Source organism: Puntigrus tetrazona, chromosome 10 (genome assembly GCF_018831695.1).
Source record: "Puntigrus tetrazona isolate hp1 chromosome 10, ASM1883169v1, whole genome shotgun sequence".
Lineage (NCBI taxonomy): Eukaryota > Metazoa > Chordata > Actinopteri > Cypriniformes > Cyprinidae > Puntigrus > Puntigrus tetrazona.
Genome location: NC_056708.1, coordinates 10,873,332 through 10,892,157, shown reverse-complemented (window position 1 = coordinate 10,892,157; position 18,826 = coordinate 10,873,332). Strand labels below are relative to the sequence as shown.

Genomic DNA, 18,826 nt, shown 5'->3' with positions numbered 1-18,826 from the left:
TTTCATGAATGCAATATCTAAGATATAACTGCTGTGATAACTAGTAAATCGGAACAAAATACCACACGTAGGCAACATTAAATTTGCTAATTTTGATTAAAGCAAATATAAAATGTAAAAAATATATAATTAAATAATAATAAAAACAAAAATAGAATGTTTTCAGAAAATAATTGCCCTTTCTAAAGTATCCCTTAATCTCTCGTTTGTGTCTCAAACCCTAAAGAGCTATTTACATATCATTGTTGAGTATCATAAGCACATTGTATTTATGTAAATATTATTTTGATCTTTATTGTAAATGTTCCATAAATATTGCGTTGTTACGATAATTTAACTATGTAAACGCCACTGATAGCTAAACAATGGTGTCTAGGTAGGCGGCTCACTAGGTTTTGAGACGCAGTCAAGAGTGCAGCATGAACACCGAAGGCAGATGAGCGCTTGTGCTAAAACAATTCACTATTCTACTTTTTAGCTTGCTGTCAGTAAGCAGTTTGGAGGTGTAGATGGTTTTAAACAGAATAAGTCAATTATGTGAAGAATATAAATTAATATTGGAACTATAGTGCTTCAAATAGCTATATCTTAATGAATGGATTTCTTTTTTTTTTAGCTCTAGCAGCTAGCCTATTAGCTTACCGGCGAACTCCACTGTCTTAACCGACGGCGTTCAACTTCCTGTAGGCGTAAGCATCACGAAAGACCGCGGTCTTGCGGGCCTCATCGGGGCTTGTGTTTCTGCTGCAGTCATCGGCTCTGGTAAACTTAAGGTAAGCCGGTTTCACTGGTCACTAATGATGCAAAATATGATTTTATTATATTATGATAGATTTTCGCGCAAGCCAAAGAGTTTGGTACGTTGAATATAACTTTGTGTTTCATTGTACTGTGCATCTGCGAGCAGTTCTCTCCACAGTGAGCTTTCGAAAGTATATTTTTGGAGCAACAATTAATATACAGTTTTATAAATACACGTACAATCTAAGTAAACTCACTATTATACCATGGCATTGATTTATTACCGTATTCATATGCTATAGTATTTGCAGACTTGACGTTTACTATATACTTAAAAGAATAACAAGTCGTAGTAATACCGTTGTCTGGTGTTATAGGCACATATGTCATGAGAAATATAAATTAAACAAAATGACAGTCATTGTAAAAAAATAAAAGTCATTTACTATTAGGATTTTACAGTAATAGCAATACTTGTACTGACTAATATTGCTTAAAGTATGATTATTATAACTGTGTGTGTGTGTGTATATATATATATATATATATATATATATATATATATATATATATATATATATATATATATATATATATATATTGTTCAAATGAATTTCCTTTCACTGACTTTCCAATTAATTCTTAACCACAGAATGGCAGACAGTGCCAGTCTTCAGTTTGTGAGCCCATATGCATTTGAAGCCATGCAGAAGGTAGATGTGGCCAGACTAGCAGCTTTAAGTGACCCAGAGCTGCGGCTCCTGCTGCCCTGTCTGGTGAGGATGGCTCTGTGTGCCCCTGCGGATCAGAGTAATGCCTGGGCACAGGACAAGAAGCTCATCCTGCGACTTCTGTCAGGGGTGGAGGCTGTAAACTCCATCGTTGCACTGCTGTCTGTGGATTTCCATGCTCTGGAGCAGGACGCTAGAAAAGAGCAGCAGCTGAGGTGAGTCCAGAAGCTAGAAATTGCTTTCATCAGGCTATTCTGTAGATTCTGTTCATATAATAAATCAGTTAGTCTTTTCCAGAAGTGCACTGAGAAACAGAGAGTTTTGGGGTGCATTTTGCTTAATTATCTGATGATCCTAATTACGTTTTCTCTTTACAGGCATAAGGCTGGTGGCTCTAATGGCGAGAGCATCCTGGTCTCTCAGTTGCAGCATGGTTTGACTCTGGAATTTGAACACAGTGATCCTCTCAGGAGACTCAGACTGGCCCTTAGTGAGCTGCTGGCCATTATGAACAAGGTTTAGTAGGCTTCTATTTATTTCAGATCTGTATAATGATCTGTCCTTCTCTTTAAAAGTCAAGTGTATCTTTCTTCCAGAAACTTGTAATTGTATTATATTATTTTAAAATATAAAAAAAAGAAGAAAAAATAAAACCAAGCAAAAAAGGCTTAATGCATGTTTTCCTTAATATTTCATAAAAATGCCATGTTTCTTTTATCTTTAATTTATTCTATCACACATACTGTTTTTCTGTGTTCAATAGGTGGCTGACTCTAATGGAGAGTTTTTCCTCAAGTCCTCGGAGTTGTTTGAGAGTCCCGTCTACTTGGAGGAAGTGGCCGATGTTCTTTGCATTCTACAAGCAGGTGAATGGTGTAACATTTCGGTGTAAAGAATCACCATGAAACTATTCTCTGACACAAACATCGTTAAATCGCCAAACATTTTATTAAGCATGTCAGAAATGCAAAACCTGATAAAATAATACTTGGTGCCTGCAATTCGTCCGTACAATTTGTCTTTTATTTACTGAAGATAAAATTATAAATGTATCTGCTCTCAACAGAGCTGCCTTCTTTGATGCCCATCATTGAGGTTGCCGAGGCCCTGCTTCATGTGCGGAACGGAGAGTGGTTCCTGTGCCTGCTGGTGGCAAATGTCCCAGACAGCTTCAGTGAGGGTATGTTCATCGTCTGCTGAAATATTATGATCCCACGAATATGAAATTTCAAAATGTAACTTTTATTCCATTCACTTTCCTGTCCTTAAAGACATTATGAAATCAACGCTTAGCAGATGTACTTGTTAATTACAGGTGCCTGGACTGTGCACATTTTATATACAAGTTCATTTGTGACCTGTGCTGGCAAACTGAGTCAGAATGCTTAAAGGTTTTATTTTAAACTACAGCCAAAAAAACTGTCGAATTTTAGGTTTTCACAAAAATGAGTTATGTGCCGATGCTCCAAATTGTGATTTAAACATTTAAAATTGATCTTAAAATGGAACTTTTGGGAAAAAAACATCTGACGTGTAACATCATATTAGATCCATGCAGTAGGTCTTAATATATAGGCCGTCTCTCCCATTAATGCTAATCTAAGAATAAAAAAGCGGGAATTATTAGAACTGATTTAGTATTTTTAATAATTAATGTATCTGTAATGAATACACAAGACTTGTATGTTTTATTATTTGTTTTTCTTAATTGAACAATATGAAAGTTAACTGAAATGTAAATTCACTTTTAAAAAGTTGCATTCAGATGTTTTTAGGTTTTGCTTTTCTACATTGACTATAAAGCCATATATGAAACTGAGTTTTACTTTACATCTTATCTGCCTTATGTGCCATTGCACGATCATCTGAGAGATGCTGAATTTCCATTTTGATGAGTATGGCAGAGCTGATTATGTGCGCTTTGGGCATGGGTGGGTTTGTGCACCTCTTTATGTGCGTATGTGGGGTTTCCGCAGAGATGCTCTAAGTGGAAATAAAAACATCTCTGAGTCTGTGCTATCTTTTCATCACTCCCAGGTCCTTGTTGAGTCAATAGCTTATTTGTGTGGGTCTCCATTCATAGCCAGTTTGAAATGTTTCGTATTATTGAATGGCCAATTCTAAAGGCTCATTACCTAGACAGGATCTTTCATTGGGAGAATATTCTGCTCAAGGCTGAATCATTAAGGGAAAGAGCTTGTCTATAGAGATGCACTGTAATCAGATGCAGCATGAATTGTGATGGACTCAGCTGCGTATTCTCTTAATCAGACGTTTTTTCATAAGATGCTATTGAAACTAATATCATTCTGGCACTCGGTCATAAAAGGTTCTCTGTAATTCTAATCATTTAGCGTGGCAAAATGTCATCTGTGGTTAAAATCACATAGTAAAAGGTAAACAGATATTTTAATTCAAGGTGAGAAGAGAGCTGGATTCCAGGCCAAATAAAGAACGATATTTGTGGAAAATCTGAGCTGAGGTGCTACGATTCAGTCAAGTTTAGCTTTGGTGCTCACATGGACTCACCGTATCGAACCGGTCTTCATCTTGTCCCAATAAAGATGGTTATGTTTTACAATTTCTGTTCATCCATTATTTTTTCCTGATCTAATGTCTCTTTCCATAAAGTGTCAAAAAGCCCAATAGAGAAAAATAAAGTGAAAGAAACCTTATACTTACCAAGGATGCATTTATTTGTTAAAAAAACAGAACAAAACAACAACAACAGCACAGTAATATTAATACATACTATTACCAAAAAAAAGGGTTGTGTTCATTCCTGTGATATGAAGCTAAAGTTATGCAGTCATTACTCCAGTGTCACATGATCTTTTAGAAATGTTGATTTGGAATATTTCTTATCAGTGTTTAAAACATTGCATTTTTGGTGCATGGTTCAGGGTTCTTTAATGAATAGAAAATCTGAAACCTGAAAAAGTCATCTTCTGTAACAATTTGTATTGTTTTCACTGGCACTTCATCATTTTAATGCAGTCTTCCTGAATAAAGATTGTAATTGAATTATTACTTTTCTTACTGCCCCCAGACCTTTGCACTGTACTTAATGCATGTAATAAATATAACAATATTAGTATATGGTTTATAGGCTGCTTAAAGTTAAAAGGAGCACATTTAATCAAAATTGCCTGTGTGTCTCCAGTGTGCAGGGGATTGATAAAGAACGGAGAACGGCAGGATGAAGAGAGCGTGGGTGGGCGACGCAGGACAGAAGCTCTCCGGCAGCTGTGTCAGATGAACCCTTCTCAGGCTCTGAACATCAGGGCCATGGTGGTGAGTCCCCAGCACTAGACCACCTGTCGTGTTTGGTAATGGACCGCATGGTAATGGTGTCATTAACGTCAAGCGCTTAATCCTTCCGCAGGTGGAGGAGTGTCATCTTCCAGGTTTGGGCGTTGCTCTAACACTGGACTATAAACCAGACATGGCAGATGAGGCTGTCAGTCCTCTTGTGTCTTATGTCAGCGGCCTACTTCTGGGCACCAATGGAAAAGTGCGTACCTGGTTCAGTATGTTCATTCGCAACGGTCAGCAGGTGAGAAGGAACAACAGGAACACTCGGACGGTTAGCTGCTTTGTAAACGCATAAAATTCATGTTCGTGTCTCACTTCAGAGGAAAAGAGAGAGCAGCTCAGTGCTGTGGCAGATGCGGAGGCAGCTGCTGTTGGAGCTGGTGGCCATCTTACCCCGTTCCCGCAGTACCCATGTTCCCAATGACAGCGACATGGACTCAGAGAGCAGCTCGGGGTACTCTGGCCTGAGGGAGGAGCATGTAGTGAAGGCCAGCGCGCTGCTGCGACTCTATTGCGCACTTATGGGGATTGCCGGTCTTAGGTATGCCACAGCTGACACACATCGGTTCTTTAAAGTATAAATGGGCGGTATAGTCATTTTTAAACATGAGTCATTTAGATGCTTAATGTGCTAATTTTTCCATTTAAGAAGTCCTGGCATCGTTCCATTGCGAGGTTATGCAAATTAACTCCAACAGTTTGATTATATTCAGTTTTTGATGGCAATAAATACCTCTTCCCGATGTTGCAAAGTTTTAATGGTGGTTACAAATGTTCTCTCTTCACAGGCCCACAGATGAAGAGGCGGAGCAACTGTTGCAGTTGATGACCAGTCGTCCACCAGCCACACCTGCAGGAGTACGCTTTGTCTCCCTGTCCTTCTGCAAACTGCTGGCGTTCCCTACCCTTGTCAGGTACACACTTTGACACTAATACTCCACCTATTAAGATAAATGAGGATTTACACATTAAAATGGTCATATGTGACCCTTGACCACAAAAACATGAGGGTAATTTTTTGGAAAATGTCTAAATGAAGTTCTTTGCAAAGCACATTAGTTTTATGTATTTATTGTAGGAAATTATTCTAAAATATCTTCATTGAACATGATCTTTACTTAATATTCTAATATTTGTTAGCATAATAGAAAACGTAAGATACTTTTAATCTAATAAAATACATTTTTAGCTATTGCTACCCATGCTGCTTAAGATTGTTTTTACTGACTACTAAGTAAAAGTTCTAGTAAATGCTGCTCTTTTGAACTTTCATTTTCATAAGAATCTTGAAAGAAAAAAAAACAAAAAACGCATCATGGTTTCCACAAAAATAATTTTACTTTTCTTTTTATTTTGAAATGTTATGTTTTTGGGCACCAAAGACAGAAGTAATGGTTTCTGGAAATTACATTTTAAAATAGAAAAAATATATTGCTATTTTTGCTGTATTTATGATCAAATACTATATGAGTCTTATATGAGCATAAAAGGCTTCTTTGTAAAATATATAAAAAAGGAAACATTGTCCAAACTTGGACAATAGTAGATGTCAAAAGAAAAGGAAAATAATTGTGCATGACCTCTATAAATATGTATCATTAGCAAACACTTTGTATTTTTTAGTAAATTTCAACATTAGCACTGTAATGTTCTGTCACTCACTTAAGATCAATGCAAAGTTCAATTCAGTTCATCTTCAATAGTTTAATGTACTCAAACTTCAGAGCAAAACCCATATGCGTCATCATTGCTGTTGTCTTTTCTCTCTGCAGTACTCCAGAACAGGAGCAACTGATGGTAATGTGGCTCAGCTGGATGATAAAAGAGGAGGAGTATTTTGAGAGGTACAGAAGCCCTTCAAACCCATAACAACCAATAAATGCGTTTTACAACGTACTAAAAAAAATGCCAGTTATTTTATGATCTGCGAGAAGGAAATCTTCTGGAGAAGTTTACAAGAAACAGAATTGTTCTGCTTATGTACTAAACGTCTGTTTATCCTTCAATCCAATTAGTTTTATTTCATAGAGAACTATTTAAGAAGTATTTGGAATTACATTTTGAATTATTATTATTCTTCTGAGGTCTGCCCGATCTGGAGCATTCAGGTATACGAAAGCATAAGCTGCTGAATCAATATGAATTTATTATTTTTTTTTTATAACTTTTTCAGTAAGCAAGAAAAAATAAAGTGTGTTGTGCAAACACAAAACATTTGTGGTTAAATGTGGTCAGTTTTCAGTATATTAGATCATTTCATGCATATAAAAGGGAGAGGGTGAGAGTATGAATGATAAAAATGAAAACAGATGGGGTTATCTAGAGGTTAGGCAGTGACAGGCTTTTTCAATTTAATAACTAATAAGCAGCTGATGGGTTATAAGTCATCTCTTCTCTAGCTTGTGCTCCTTGTGACCCACTGTGATTGGAGCGCTTATCCACACTCTATAAATTTAGAGATAAATGTCCATTGATGCACGGCCGGGCGTGTTTGTGGTTAGTGTTATCATATATGTGAAGCCCACTCTAACCCTGGGGGTTGATATGTGTCTAATTGTTCTGTATAAAAGTGTGTTTAAATATGGACTCTTTTTAATGTGTTTTCCCCCTCTTCTCTTTGTCTTCCCTCTATTTTGCTTTTCCGTCTCCCTCTTCTCCTCCCTTCTCTTATTCTTTCCAGTGCCGCCGGTGTCTCTGCCTCTTTTGGAGAGATGCTATTACTGGTTGCAATGTATTTCCATAGCAACCAGCTCAGCGCTATCATCGAATTGGTTTGCTCCACTCTTGGGATGAAGGTGAGTTTAAGCAATCAGTTGGTCAGCCAATGAATAAAACTAAGAGTAAAATCACTTCAGCATTAATCTGGGGAGGGGATTCGTTTTCTAAATGACATTTGAGACATTTAGTGTCTCTTGAATGTATTGGGATGTTTGGAAGTTTGTGCTATGTATGCATGCGTTATGAAACCCGTTGAAATGAACTGGATTTATTGTATTAGTTGGTTCTTTTGTTCACCAAAGCTGTATTTATTTGATCTAAAATACATTAAAAACGGTAACGTGAAATGTTATTACAATGTTGAATTATTTCTTTGAAATGGTGATACATTCGTTCAGGATTCTTTAAATTAATAGAGAATCGAAAATGTTAATCTTCTGTTTGTAAATGTTTTTACTGTGCCTTTAAAACAACTTAATGTGTCCTTTCTGGATTCTGGATTTCTGCATGTTTATATATAAAAAAAAAACAAACAAAAAAAAAACTTGTACTGTCCCAAACTTTTGAACAATAGTGTATATGATTAGGGAATTCTATAATAAATGTGCACTAGGTAGTACATTTAGTGAGAATTGTCCTTTTAGTTAGAGTAATGAGCGTATAAATAAATGAGCGTTAAAAATACATTCCACAATCGCAGATGTTTCTATCCCAGTGGGTTTAATTTCACAGAGGACCCCAAAGATAGCCGATGAAAAAGTAGCTAATACGCTCTGTAATTTTTTACCAAAGTTGTGTGAGGACACACACACCGGAATTTCACAGAGTGCATCTGTGAAACACATATTTCAAACAAACCCACCTGAATAGAAATTTTAGCCGTTTCAGCCGACTTGCCTAGACAGCCGCTTTGGACATTCCGAACATTTGATTTAGGCTTATAATGAGCAAACGTGCTTTATAATTAAGATAATTAGTTTTTGGTTAGACAAAATCAATTAATTCTAGTGCCTACAGCAGTAGGTCAGTCTATCCATCAGTGGTTCACTCTAGAGGTACTGGGTTTTTTATTTGTTTCTCTATAAAAACAAGTCAAATTTAGAATCAAACAAAGGGGGCACTTAGTCCTGTTTACTTTGGGGCTTAAATGCCAACATTGGTTAAATTCCAGAATTAGTCCTCTAGGTGTAAACATCCATTATACTTGCCTTACACTGTAAAAGTCACAGAGGAGAGGGTGTTAATTGGTGGATTTATTGATTGTTAGTGTCTAGGAACATGCACATCCCAGAGAAGGCTAAAGTACGTCTGTGTAATATGTAATTGCCCTTAGCTGAGTCGTACATTATTGATGTGGTACAGATAGATGAGTCATGGAGGGTTTGTTTAGCCAGAATGAGTCACTTTTGGCATTAAAAAAAAACTTGCTTGAAATTTTTTGAAGTTTCTAATCCTTGCACAGAGTTTAATCTGGTTGAGAACTGACTTAAACTCCTTATCCTTCCACAGATCGCCATCAAACCCAGCTCACTGAGCAAAATGAAGACCATTTTCACTCAGGAAATCTTCACCGAACAGGTGCCTCTTTCTTTAAAGTGGATTGATGGTGTTTTAATGCAAAACAGTCGTTAGATTCTTCTAATAAGTGTCTTCTAATAAATATGTTTTTGTAAAAATAATTGTGTTCTTCTGCAATTTATCTGACATATTGCAAGATTCGTGTAGGCACCAGGGCAAACATCTTAATTACCAACAGCGTGTCATATTATTCCATGCGCTATTATAGATATCCTGTCCTAGCAGATAACTTTGAGAACTGCATGTTTGCCATCTGTTGAACATGGCAGTCTAACGAATTGAAACAAAGCACTTTTTGTCATTACGGATAAGACATCTGTTGAATATCTTAAGTGTAAACGTTGCTGCACAATTATGGCATCAAGACGGATTTTGTGATAAGTGGATTTTTGTGTTGTCACAGGTGGTCACAGCACATGCCGTGCGAGTGGCCGTTACTAATAACCTCAGTGCCAACATCACAGGATTCCTTCCCATCCACTGCATATACCAGCTCCTGAGGAGCAGAGCCTTCACCAAACACAAAGTGTCCATAAAGGTAATCCTGAGGACACTCTCCTCTGATCTTTTGTTTTTTTAGTTCTGTTCCCATCTACTCGCAACTATTTTTTCTTGTTGTAATTTTCAGTTCTTATGTGTTCTATTTGTTTCATTCGGTTCTGTTGTGTTCGGTTACATGTGTTTGCTTGTTCTATCCTATTATATGTAATTAGTTTAGTTTTATATATTCTATATAGTTATATATATTCTATCCGGTTGTATTTTTTTTCTGTTCTGTTGTTTTGTAAAGCATTATCCAGCATTATTATTTCCTGTTTTATTCTATTGTTCTTTTGTTTGTTTATTTGATTTGTTCTTAATGTTAATTAATACTAATTAAGCACACCCCCCCCCACATGATTTTAAAGCACTTAAAAAAAATCACAAAAAGCACTAGATAAATGCTTCATTCTTTTATATTCTGTTATTTTGTGTTGTTTTGTTTTTCCTGTTCTGTTAAAATCCGCTCCTTGCTAACTACACTACATTACTCTGTTGACTCTGTTCAGTGCTAGTATCGACTTGAATCCATTGGGTTCTATTATCTGTTTGACTGGCTGGCTCCTCTCCTGACTCATGGAAAGACACTCCATTGATTTAATTAAGGATGTGGTTTTTGAATGTGGTAGCGCATCGCCCGGCTGATCAGAATGTTTCCTCACAATTACATCGTCAGCCTTAAAGACTGGAATCTGCCTCCTCTAGAGTCAGTAAGCCATGTTATAGCTATTGATCTGCTCAGCTGGAAAGATGATTTAATCACCCGAGTGCCAGAGGTAGATGATTGGATAATTCACTTATTCTGAATGCTCTCTGAGTGTCTTTCTTTCTTTCTTTCTTTCTTTTTTTTCCTTTTTCTTAGGACTGGATCTTCAGACAGCTGTGCGAGACGACTACCCCACTCCACACTCAGCTGCTTCCATTAATTGATGTTTACATTAACTCCATCCTGACCCCTGCTTCCAAGACCAACCCTGAGGCTACCAACCAGCCAATCACGGAGCAGGAGATCCTTAATGTTTTCCAGGGCTTGGCAGGGGTGGGTGGAGCTTAAGCATCTTTTTCGATCATGTTGCAAAATTTCAAAAAAGAAAAAATTGTGATAAATGACTGCCCTGCAGTTGCATAGATATTGTTGAAGGTTATTTTTAGACCAACGGCATCTGGATATTGCAATATTTACAAGCCTAAGATTCAGATTTTAGAAGACTGATAGAAGCGTAAATTATATAGATCACTGACAGAAGCATGAATTATATTGGTCGAGAGGCACTTTAAAACAAAAGGTTTAATAGTATTAAAGACCTGTTATGTATAGTCTGTGGTTAAGAGTATATTGCTAATAACTGTAAGTTAATTTTCTTTAATGTAGAAATTATTATCCTAGTTTTAACTGCATTGACATTGCAACATTGAAAGTTATTGAACTGAATTGGTATAATGATATCATAATTTAGCCCAGTTTAAAATATTGTCTTTTGTCAAGCTGATTTACAACTAAAAATTTAATTTGCTTTCATAATTAATTCATTTTACACCATTAACAGTGTTGTTTTTAAATTCATTTATTTAATATTTATTTATTAATTTGAATCTTGTGTGAAACAATCTGTATAGTATAAAGCACTATATAAATAAATGTGACTTATATACATTATATATCTCCAGATCTGTCTGATGCAGATCAAAACCATTTATTCCTGTATTTCTGTTCCTTTTAAACTCTGTTTGACCTCTCTCCTCTCCCCCCCTCTAATTTTTGTGTCTCAGGGAGATGGAGGGAAAGTCCGTTCTCAGTACACCATCACCACCCAGTTGCTCATTCTCTATTACATCCTGTCGTACGAGGAAGCTCTGCTCGCGAATACAAAGACATTGGGTAGGTATATTACACACATAACTGACACAATTTAGGGTTAAATCATTTCAATTATTTTTACTTATTTTTTATATTAAATGAACTTTTATCATTTATATCAATTTCATCATTTATTATGCAATTTTATTGCATTCAAGTTATTTATATTGTATTTAATAATATGGACAAGATCGGAGGGACGCTTCATTTTAAATGTGAATAGTATATTTCCTGTTATACATTTCCTTAAATTAGAATTCACTTGTTCCGATTATTCCATTTAGTTTGAATTGCGGTTGAAAATAGATGTGTTGTGTTTTCTGATTTTGTCTTCTTCTGCAGCCTTTTTTTATTCGTTTGTTTAATTTGAAACAATTCGACTATTAAATGATAGTCTCTGAACAATAGGACTTAATCATTTTATCTCCGGTTAATCTGGTGTATCCTCGCTTATGTAAGTTCCTGTCTTGCCACCCAGAGCGCTGTTATAATATTAGAATGAGAGCGATACAGCTTAGCTTCCTGCTCTCTCCTCTGCATATTAAATTGCTTCAAACTCACACCAATCACCTGCAGTTTGACTTTGCTTTGGAAGCCTCTCATCGGTTATTAGAGCGGTTACTCTTCAGTGTTTATGCACACAGCTCTTCCCAGAGTGCTGTGCTTATTTAATCTCTCTCTCTCCCTCTCTTCCCCTCTATCATTCTGGAGTAATGATGCCCTTTGGCTGTGCTAATGAACTGGAATACAATGAAAAATCACCTGTACATGAGCTGCACCACAGAGGCCTATTTTTAACAAACAGCCTGATAACCACGCGTTCTCTCTTCTCCCAGCACTTATGCAGAAGAAACCAAAATCATACTCTCCTGCCCTCATGGACCAGATTCCCATTAAACACCTCATCCGCCAGGCCCAAGGACTGCAGCAGGAGCTGGGAGGTAAAGGACACCCGTTAACCTCCATTGCACTTATATACAGGAGAGTAGATTTAAAGTGTGTGATAATACAGCCATATTTAGTTGCATCAATAGATTCAGTTCTTTTTCTCATTACATGCCACTAATGCTTGATATCTTTCCCAAAAAAATGTTTCTTTTTCATTTTTATGTGCATTGGTTTACTGTAAAAATTCAGTTAGACTAAATAAAATAAATATCAAATAAAGTTTGTTCAATTTAAATTTAGTTTTGTACTTTTTTTATTTTATCATTTTTTAGGTTTACATTCTGCTCTTCTGCGTCTTCTGGCCACAAACTATCCTCATCTTTGTATGGTGGAGGACTGGATCGGTGAAGAGGAAGTGACCGGTACTCTGCCTTTACTGAGGAAGATGTTGCTGACATCCTCATCCTGCAAATACTCACAGACACAGCTACGAGAGGGTACAAGAAACTCACTATTACACACTTACTTTAGAGCTCAATGTGGAAATCACATTTCTGATATGTCTGAGATTGCATTAAATATTTTTTTTTTTTGCAATTCACTACATTTTTGAAAATTTTAATTCATTTTAATGGACCCATTTTTCAGTTTTGGTTGTATAAATACAAGGTCAGAATAAGGAAACGGAAAGGCATATGTCTATAAATTTATTACTATTAGTATTATTATATATTTATTTACAGCCAACATGGGTAAAAATAGAAAAGTTGTTGCTCAGGTGGATTCTGCAAAAGCAATTAGCACATCTCTGCTGTACAATATATTTCTCAAGCAGTTTTCACACTACAGTAAACCAGACCACTGAACTCTACATTGAGACTCATAAGGCCCTTTGGCACTGGCGGAGATCACACGTGTTTATTATGGTCTATGATATGAATAGTTTGTTGTTGTAGTCTGACCTTTCATGTGCATGACTCAGTTTTGCACCTGCGGAGTAATGAGCCTGAAGGTGTTTCTGCATTCATACAACACTGCTCTGACAGGCCTGTTTCTCCACAGGACTCTTGTATTCACAGACGGTGACAGGCTTATGCTATATTTAATGATATGGAAATCAAACTAATATATTGACGCATTTTCTTTTATTAAATATAGTGAAATAATTCATACAAGCAATTGTTAGCGATTATTTGTGTGATTTTGTTTTTAATTAATTTATACATTTTTTTCTTAGCTTTCCAGAATGTTCTCTCTGGCGGGCCCAGACTGCTGCGTATCCTAGAGCACCTGACGCTGCTCTCTGCAGGAGATCTGATACCATATGCAGAGGCTTTGACTGCCAGCATGGGGCTGCTCTTAGAGGACGGCGTCTCTCGCAGGATCCTGCAGACTGTTAACAAACTCTGGATGGTACTTAATACAGTCATGCCACGCAAGTGAGACTTTCTCTGTGTTTGGTAAAAATGGAAGGGAATCTTGCACTTGAGCTCTCGTACTAAGTCTCTTTCCTCTGTCAGGCTGTGGGTGATGACGGTAAACGCTCTGCAGCCTTCAGTAAAGCTCCTGCGGCAGCAGAAATACACTCAGAATGATCTGATGGTGGATCCTCTCATCGTCTTGCGCTGCGACTCTAGAGTCTTCAGGTATTATCTGCTTAAAACGCCTGATTAGAATTACCCCAAAAAACTCTGTAACGAATGCTAATCTTTGTCTTACTGTTTGTATTCATGAAGGTGTCCTCCACTAATGGACATCACTCTTCATATGCTGAATGGGTACCTGTTGGCATCTAAAGCCTACTTGAACGCCCACCTGAAAGAGACGGCTGAATTTGAGCGACAAGCTCAGACTGTATCAAACCTTGGGCTGAGCGGCCAAACTGATACTCCTGAGGTCACCAGAGAAGAGCTGAAGAACGCTCTGCTGGCTGCTCAGGTTGGCGCATGCACACACACGCACTTCTAACGCTGAGCTCTGAATCATCGGTTTGTGCATTTGTCATTATTTGTGTTGTATTTGTCCACCTTCAGGACAGTGCAGCGGTACAGATCTTGCTGGAGGTGTGTTTGCCGTCCCCTCAGGAGGAGCTGCAGCTGGGAGGAGGTGGAGGAGCAGACAGCCTGTTGAGGAGCGTTCAGTCCGCTCCAGGTATTCCCACGCGGAAGCAGGTGGGCGACGCTGGGGCCGGGCGGGGGGCCCAGGGGGAGCGCGAGGCAGAGGGCGGGCTGCTCAGTGACCTGAGGGAGGTGCAGTGTCTCATCTGCTGCCTGCTGCACCAAATGTTCATCGCAGACCCCAACATTGCCAAACTAGTACACTTTCAGGTAATTAAGTCTCTCTGTTACTGCACTGACATCACTGTTATGATTTACTTTATACGTGCACGCATAATGATCATAAGAGACGGTACACACGCTTTTTTTTTTCTCTATATGGATTTAACATTTTTATGTCATGTATTTCAAAATGAAACGGGATATTCAAATTTAATCCTTTGGGAGTTGATTAGATTGATTAGTGACAAGTGAGATCTGTATGGTTGGAGGGAAGGGGTTAAAAGTAATGTTCAAAAGAATATTTTTTTTATATTCTTTTTTCATTTAATTTAAAAGTGGTAGTTAGAATGCTTGTAACAGTATAACAGATTTTGGTCCAAAATAAATCCTGTTGTGAATGGTGTAAAAATTTGAGACCCTATAATGGCTTTTATTGGATTTTTTTTAATGTGCTACAGTAAATCATTTACTAATTTACCGGGAACATGTATTAAAAAAGGGGGTCTTTGAACAGTTAAAGAAAATAGAACAGAAGAATAAAACAGCCTTTAGGTTTTCGTGAATGTTTCAGATAAAAGAAAACAAAATCAAAGAAATCTCTAATTAGGTTCTAAAGCTCTAATTGGGTTTTCTAAATGTTCTATAAATGCCTCTTCAGGGTTATCCGCAGGCTTTGCTCCCTCTGACGGTGGCAGGAATACCTTCCATGCACATCTGTCTAGACTTTATCCCAGAACTCCTCGCTCAGCCGCAACTGGAGAAACAAGTAAGCACCTATCAGTTTGTCCATCCATATTTCCAGACACGACTATTAATTAGGTCAGTCACCAATCTTAAGTGTCAGAATTAATTTGAGTTCAAGTGTGAGTACTTTTATTTGTATATACGCAGAATCTAATTTCTGAAGTTATTATATTTAGTATGCAAGTATAATCGTTAGGATACAAGACTGTTTAAAGCTTTTTCGTACACGCTGCAACTTTATTTAGAGCTGTCTAGCTATAAGTTGAAGTATTAAGAGTATGTATTTTGCCACTCGAATCACAGACACATGGTGAGCCCTCAGGGTTGACCTCTGGGCTTGATGCTAATGGCAGTTTTGTTTTGTCTGGCACAGATCTTCGCCATACAGCTGTTGTCCCATCTGTGCACCCAGTACGCCCTGCCCAAATCCCTCAGTGTGGCACGTCTTGCCATTAGTGTGATGGGCACCCTCCTCACAGGTAGAAATAACTCTTTCATCTGTTGCTTTATCTCTTTATCTTTCTTCCATTTTCTCTTTACTTTGGTCTCTGTTCTCACTAATTTATTAGTGCTGGCATTTTATTAAAGAAAGTCTAAAAATAACATTGATAATTGGAAATATCAGACCATTACCTTCACTTTTGTAGCGAAAACCAAACTTGTCCCATTATCTTAGTACACACTGCCCTCTGCTGGCCACTTATTACCGCCTGTGACAAACCTTCATCTGCAGTGTTTATTAATTATGCATCACCCATCCATTTATTGCTTTATTGAATGGAGTGCTTAAAGTAGTCTTGAGCTCTGTTAAATCCTGCAGTTCCTGTGCAGTTTTGTATTGGATTGTTTTATTTTATGTTATGTATCTGTTCACAAAACAACCAAGAACTTCTTGTGATATTGTAATCTATTCCCCTAAGTTAATCATTTTTGATATCTTTCACAGTGCTGACTCGTGCCAAGCGCTTTGCATTTTTCATGCCGACGCTGCCATGCCTGGTTTCATTCTGCAAGGCTTTCCCTCCACTCTTTGATGATGTCATGTCCCTCCTGGTTCAGGTAGGACAGGTGTCTGCAGCTGATGTCACCACCAAGGCCAGGGATATTGACCCTCTCATTGCCAGTGAGTATATTCTTGTCTTATTTTACTGCACTGTTTTTAATTTGTAGTAATCAATGGCTATTGTATGGGGCAGGGGAAAGGCGAGATATTAAATTATTTTAGTAAAAAAAGTGCATACTGACTTATTTTTCACATTGCTTGTTAAAAAAAGTTGGAAACACTTTAAAATAAGGTTAATTTATTTAACAGTAGCTAACTACATTAGTTAACATGAAATAAGAATGAAATAAGAATGAGCAATACTTTTATTGTAAATAAAATATAAATTGTACACATTAATGTCAATGGCATATTAAAGCTTAGAGGTCTTTATTTTTATTGTTATATTTATGATTTATTCAGAATATAATATTAATTATAGTAATGTTGCAGTTAATTATTTTATTAAAACTATAATATTTCATTATTATATTACCATCAGATGTAACTCGATAGACTTCCAAAATGTAAGGGTTAGTGACAAGTGACCTCTGACCCCATCACTGTTGTAGTAAACGAATATCCACTTGCAAACTGATGTACCCTAAATAACTAGATTAATTTTCATTCACGGGTCATTTAAATGTTATTCAAGGTTGATTTTCAAGTCTAATGACCTTAAAGACTGACTGTTTCTGTTTAAAGACAGACTTTGGCAAACAAAAATATGCAAGTTTAGTTTTTGCACAGTCTGTTGAGCATGTGAGATTCTGTTTCAAAGTACACTATGCCTTCCTTGTTCTTTTATCGAAGCATCAGTAATATGTTGTTATCTTTTCATAGTTCATTGCTAAGTATTTATCTAGATATGATCACAATATGGTGTGGCCAAATTGTGTGGCCCTAGATTTAGATCTAATCCACTGTGCTCTTGTGTTTAGGGCTCCAGTATCTGAGACAGAAGCCACAGGAAATACTGCTGTCGGAATCCAAGTACTCTCTACACAAGAGGTCTGCAGAGGAACTGGGCGGAGCCGATCCAGATGTTCAGCTGTGCTATCAGATAGAGGCCACCTTCATGGATATCATCAGCTCCAGTACACAGGCACTGTGACAACACTAACAGACACATACAAATCTTAATGGGACTTGAATAGATCGGAATGAGTTGTTTGTCCCATTTAAAGGTTAAGCCTCATGATACAGAAATCTGCGTATATGTAAAGGGGTATAACGATAGATGACTTCCAGCTGTTGGAATTGTGCTGGGACCGTTTCAGTTTCAAGTCGGTCCACTCAAAACACTGAACATGAATTCTCTCCTCCATTTTTGGCATGCCACATGTCATGAAAACATCTGGAATGAAGGATACAAAAGTAATTCTAATTCAATATAGTTTTACGTAAACTGTACTTATATGGTGTATATGGGCAGTCAAATCACGGGGTACCAATTTTCCGAACAAAAGACGAGATGTACTGAAAGATAAAAATATAAATTGCAATTTCATACTCTGTTGCCAGCCGAAACCACCATCTATGTTTGCCTCAAAACAACGTTTGACTTTCAAGAAAACATCATCTTTTAAGTAAATTGGACTTTTATTTTCTGGCCTGTCCTGAAGGATTGGAGTATATCTGGTCACAAAGCAGCTTGCTGTAGATTTTCTAAATAGCGTGTTAGCTTGCTAGTTAAGTGTGTATTTGAGTGAGAGATGAAATGTGCGTCCAGGGCACTTAACAGTGATATTATTGGTCTGTTTTCTAGACCCACCATTTAAGAGAGTATTTTCTTGGCTCAAATTCACCTTTTCTTGAAGCTGATGTCTGAATTTTGTTTGTTACATTGGTTTTGTATACATGTCAAGCTTACGTTTTGAACATTTGTATTAAAACATGTTTTTGGAAGCTCCTTTTTTTTTTTTTTTTTAACTCATTTTTGATTATAGCTTACTTTACAAAAATATATTTAAGAAAAAAGTACACCCTACAGTTTTATTTAGCGCAAATTGAGGAGGAAATCTTAACTGGTGTTGTGATCAGATCGAGGTTGCCAGGTTGACACAAAAACAAAAAGTCACAAAATGCACCAACAGGACACTAAAGACATATGCATGAACTAATATTTTACATAGATGGCCTGATAACAATTTGTCCTTTATATGTGGTGAAAAAACTGTATTAAAGCTATCATTTAGATCCATGTGGGGGCGCTCTTGTGACGTGAAGAAACACAGGATCCTCAGTCCGGAGTACACATGGAAACGCTTATGCATTTTAAATGATGACATGATCAATGATTGAAACATAACAAAAAACTTGGCCAATCACATGCTCCTTTTGCTCCAGAACAATGGTTTTCTGTGCTCTCATGCTCTCTTTAATTTACAAT

At 37.1% G+C, this 18,826-nt stretch overlaps 1 protein-coding gene across 2 annotated transcripts; it reads left to right on the top strand.

Moving 5' to 3' along the window:
- The first annotated feature begins 393 nt into the window (after positions 1-393).
- Positions 394-18,346, top strand: ints2 (integrator complex subunit 2). 2 transcript variants are annotated; one of them, XM_043251066.1, is made up of 26 exons: positions 394-484; positions 617-773; positions 1,394-1,687; positions 1,850-1,988; positions 2,236-2,338; positions 2,539-2,652; positions 4,636-4,766; positions 4,858-5,028; positions 5,108-5,328; positions 5,576-5,701; positions 6,560-6,631; positions 7,468-7,582; positions 9,015-9,083; positions 9,487-9,621; positions 10,486-10,662; positions 11,394-11,502; positions 12,318-12,422; positions 12,702-12,866; positions 13,607-13,808; positions 13,890-14,015; positions 14,106-14,307; positions 14,403-14,696; positions 15,307-15,414; positions 15,766-15,871; positions 16,339-16,515; positions 17,376-18,346. In XM_043251066.1, exons 3-26 carry the CDS (start codon positions 1,395-1,397, stop codon positions 17,546-17,548), a joined length of 3,633 nt encoding a protein of 1,210 aa, XP_043107001.1. In that variant the 5' UTR covers positions 394-484; positions 617-773; position 1,394; the 3' UTR covers positions 17,549-18,346. The 2 variants fall into 2 exon arrangements, with proteins under 2 accessions (XP_043107001.1, XP_043107000.1); XM_043251065.1 differs by having other exon boundaries at positions 394-503.
- Positions 18,347-18,826: the final 480 nt, after the last annotated feature.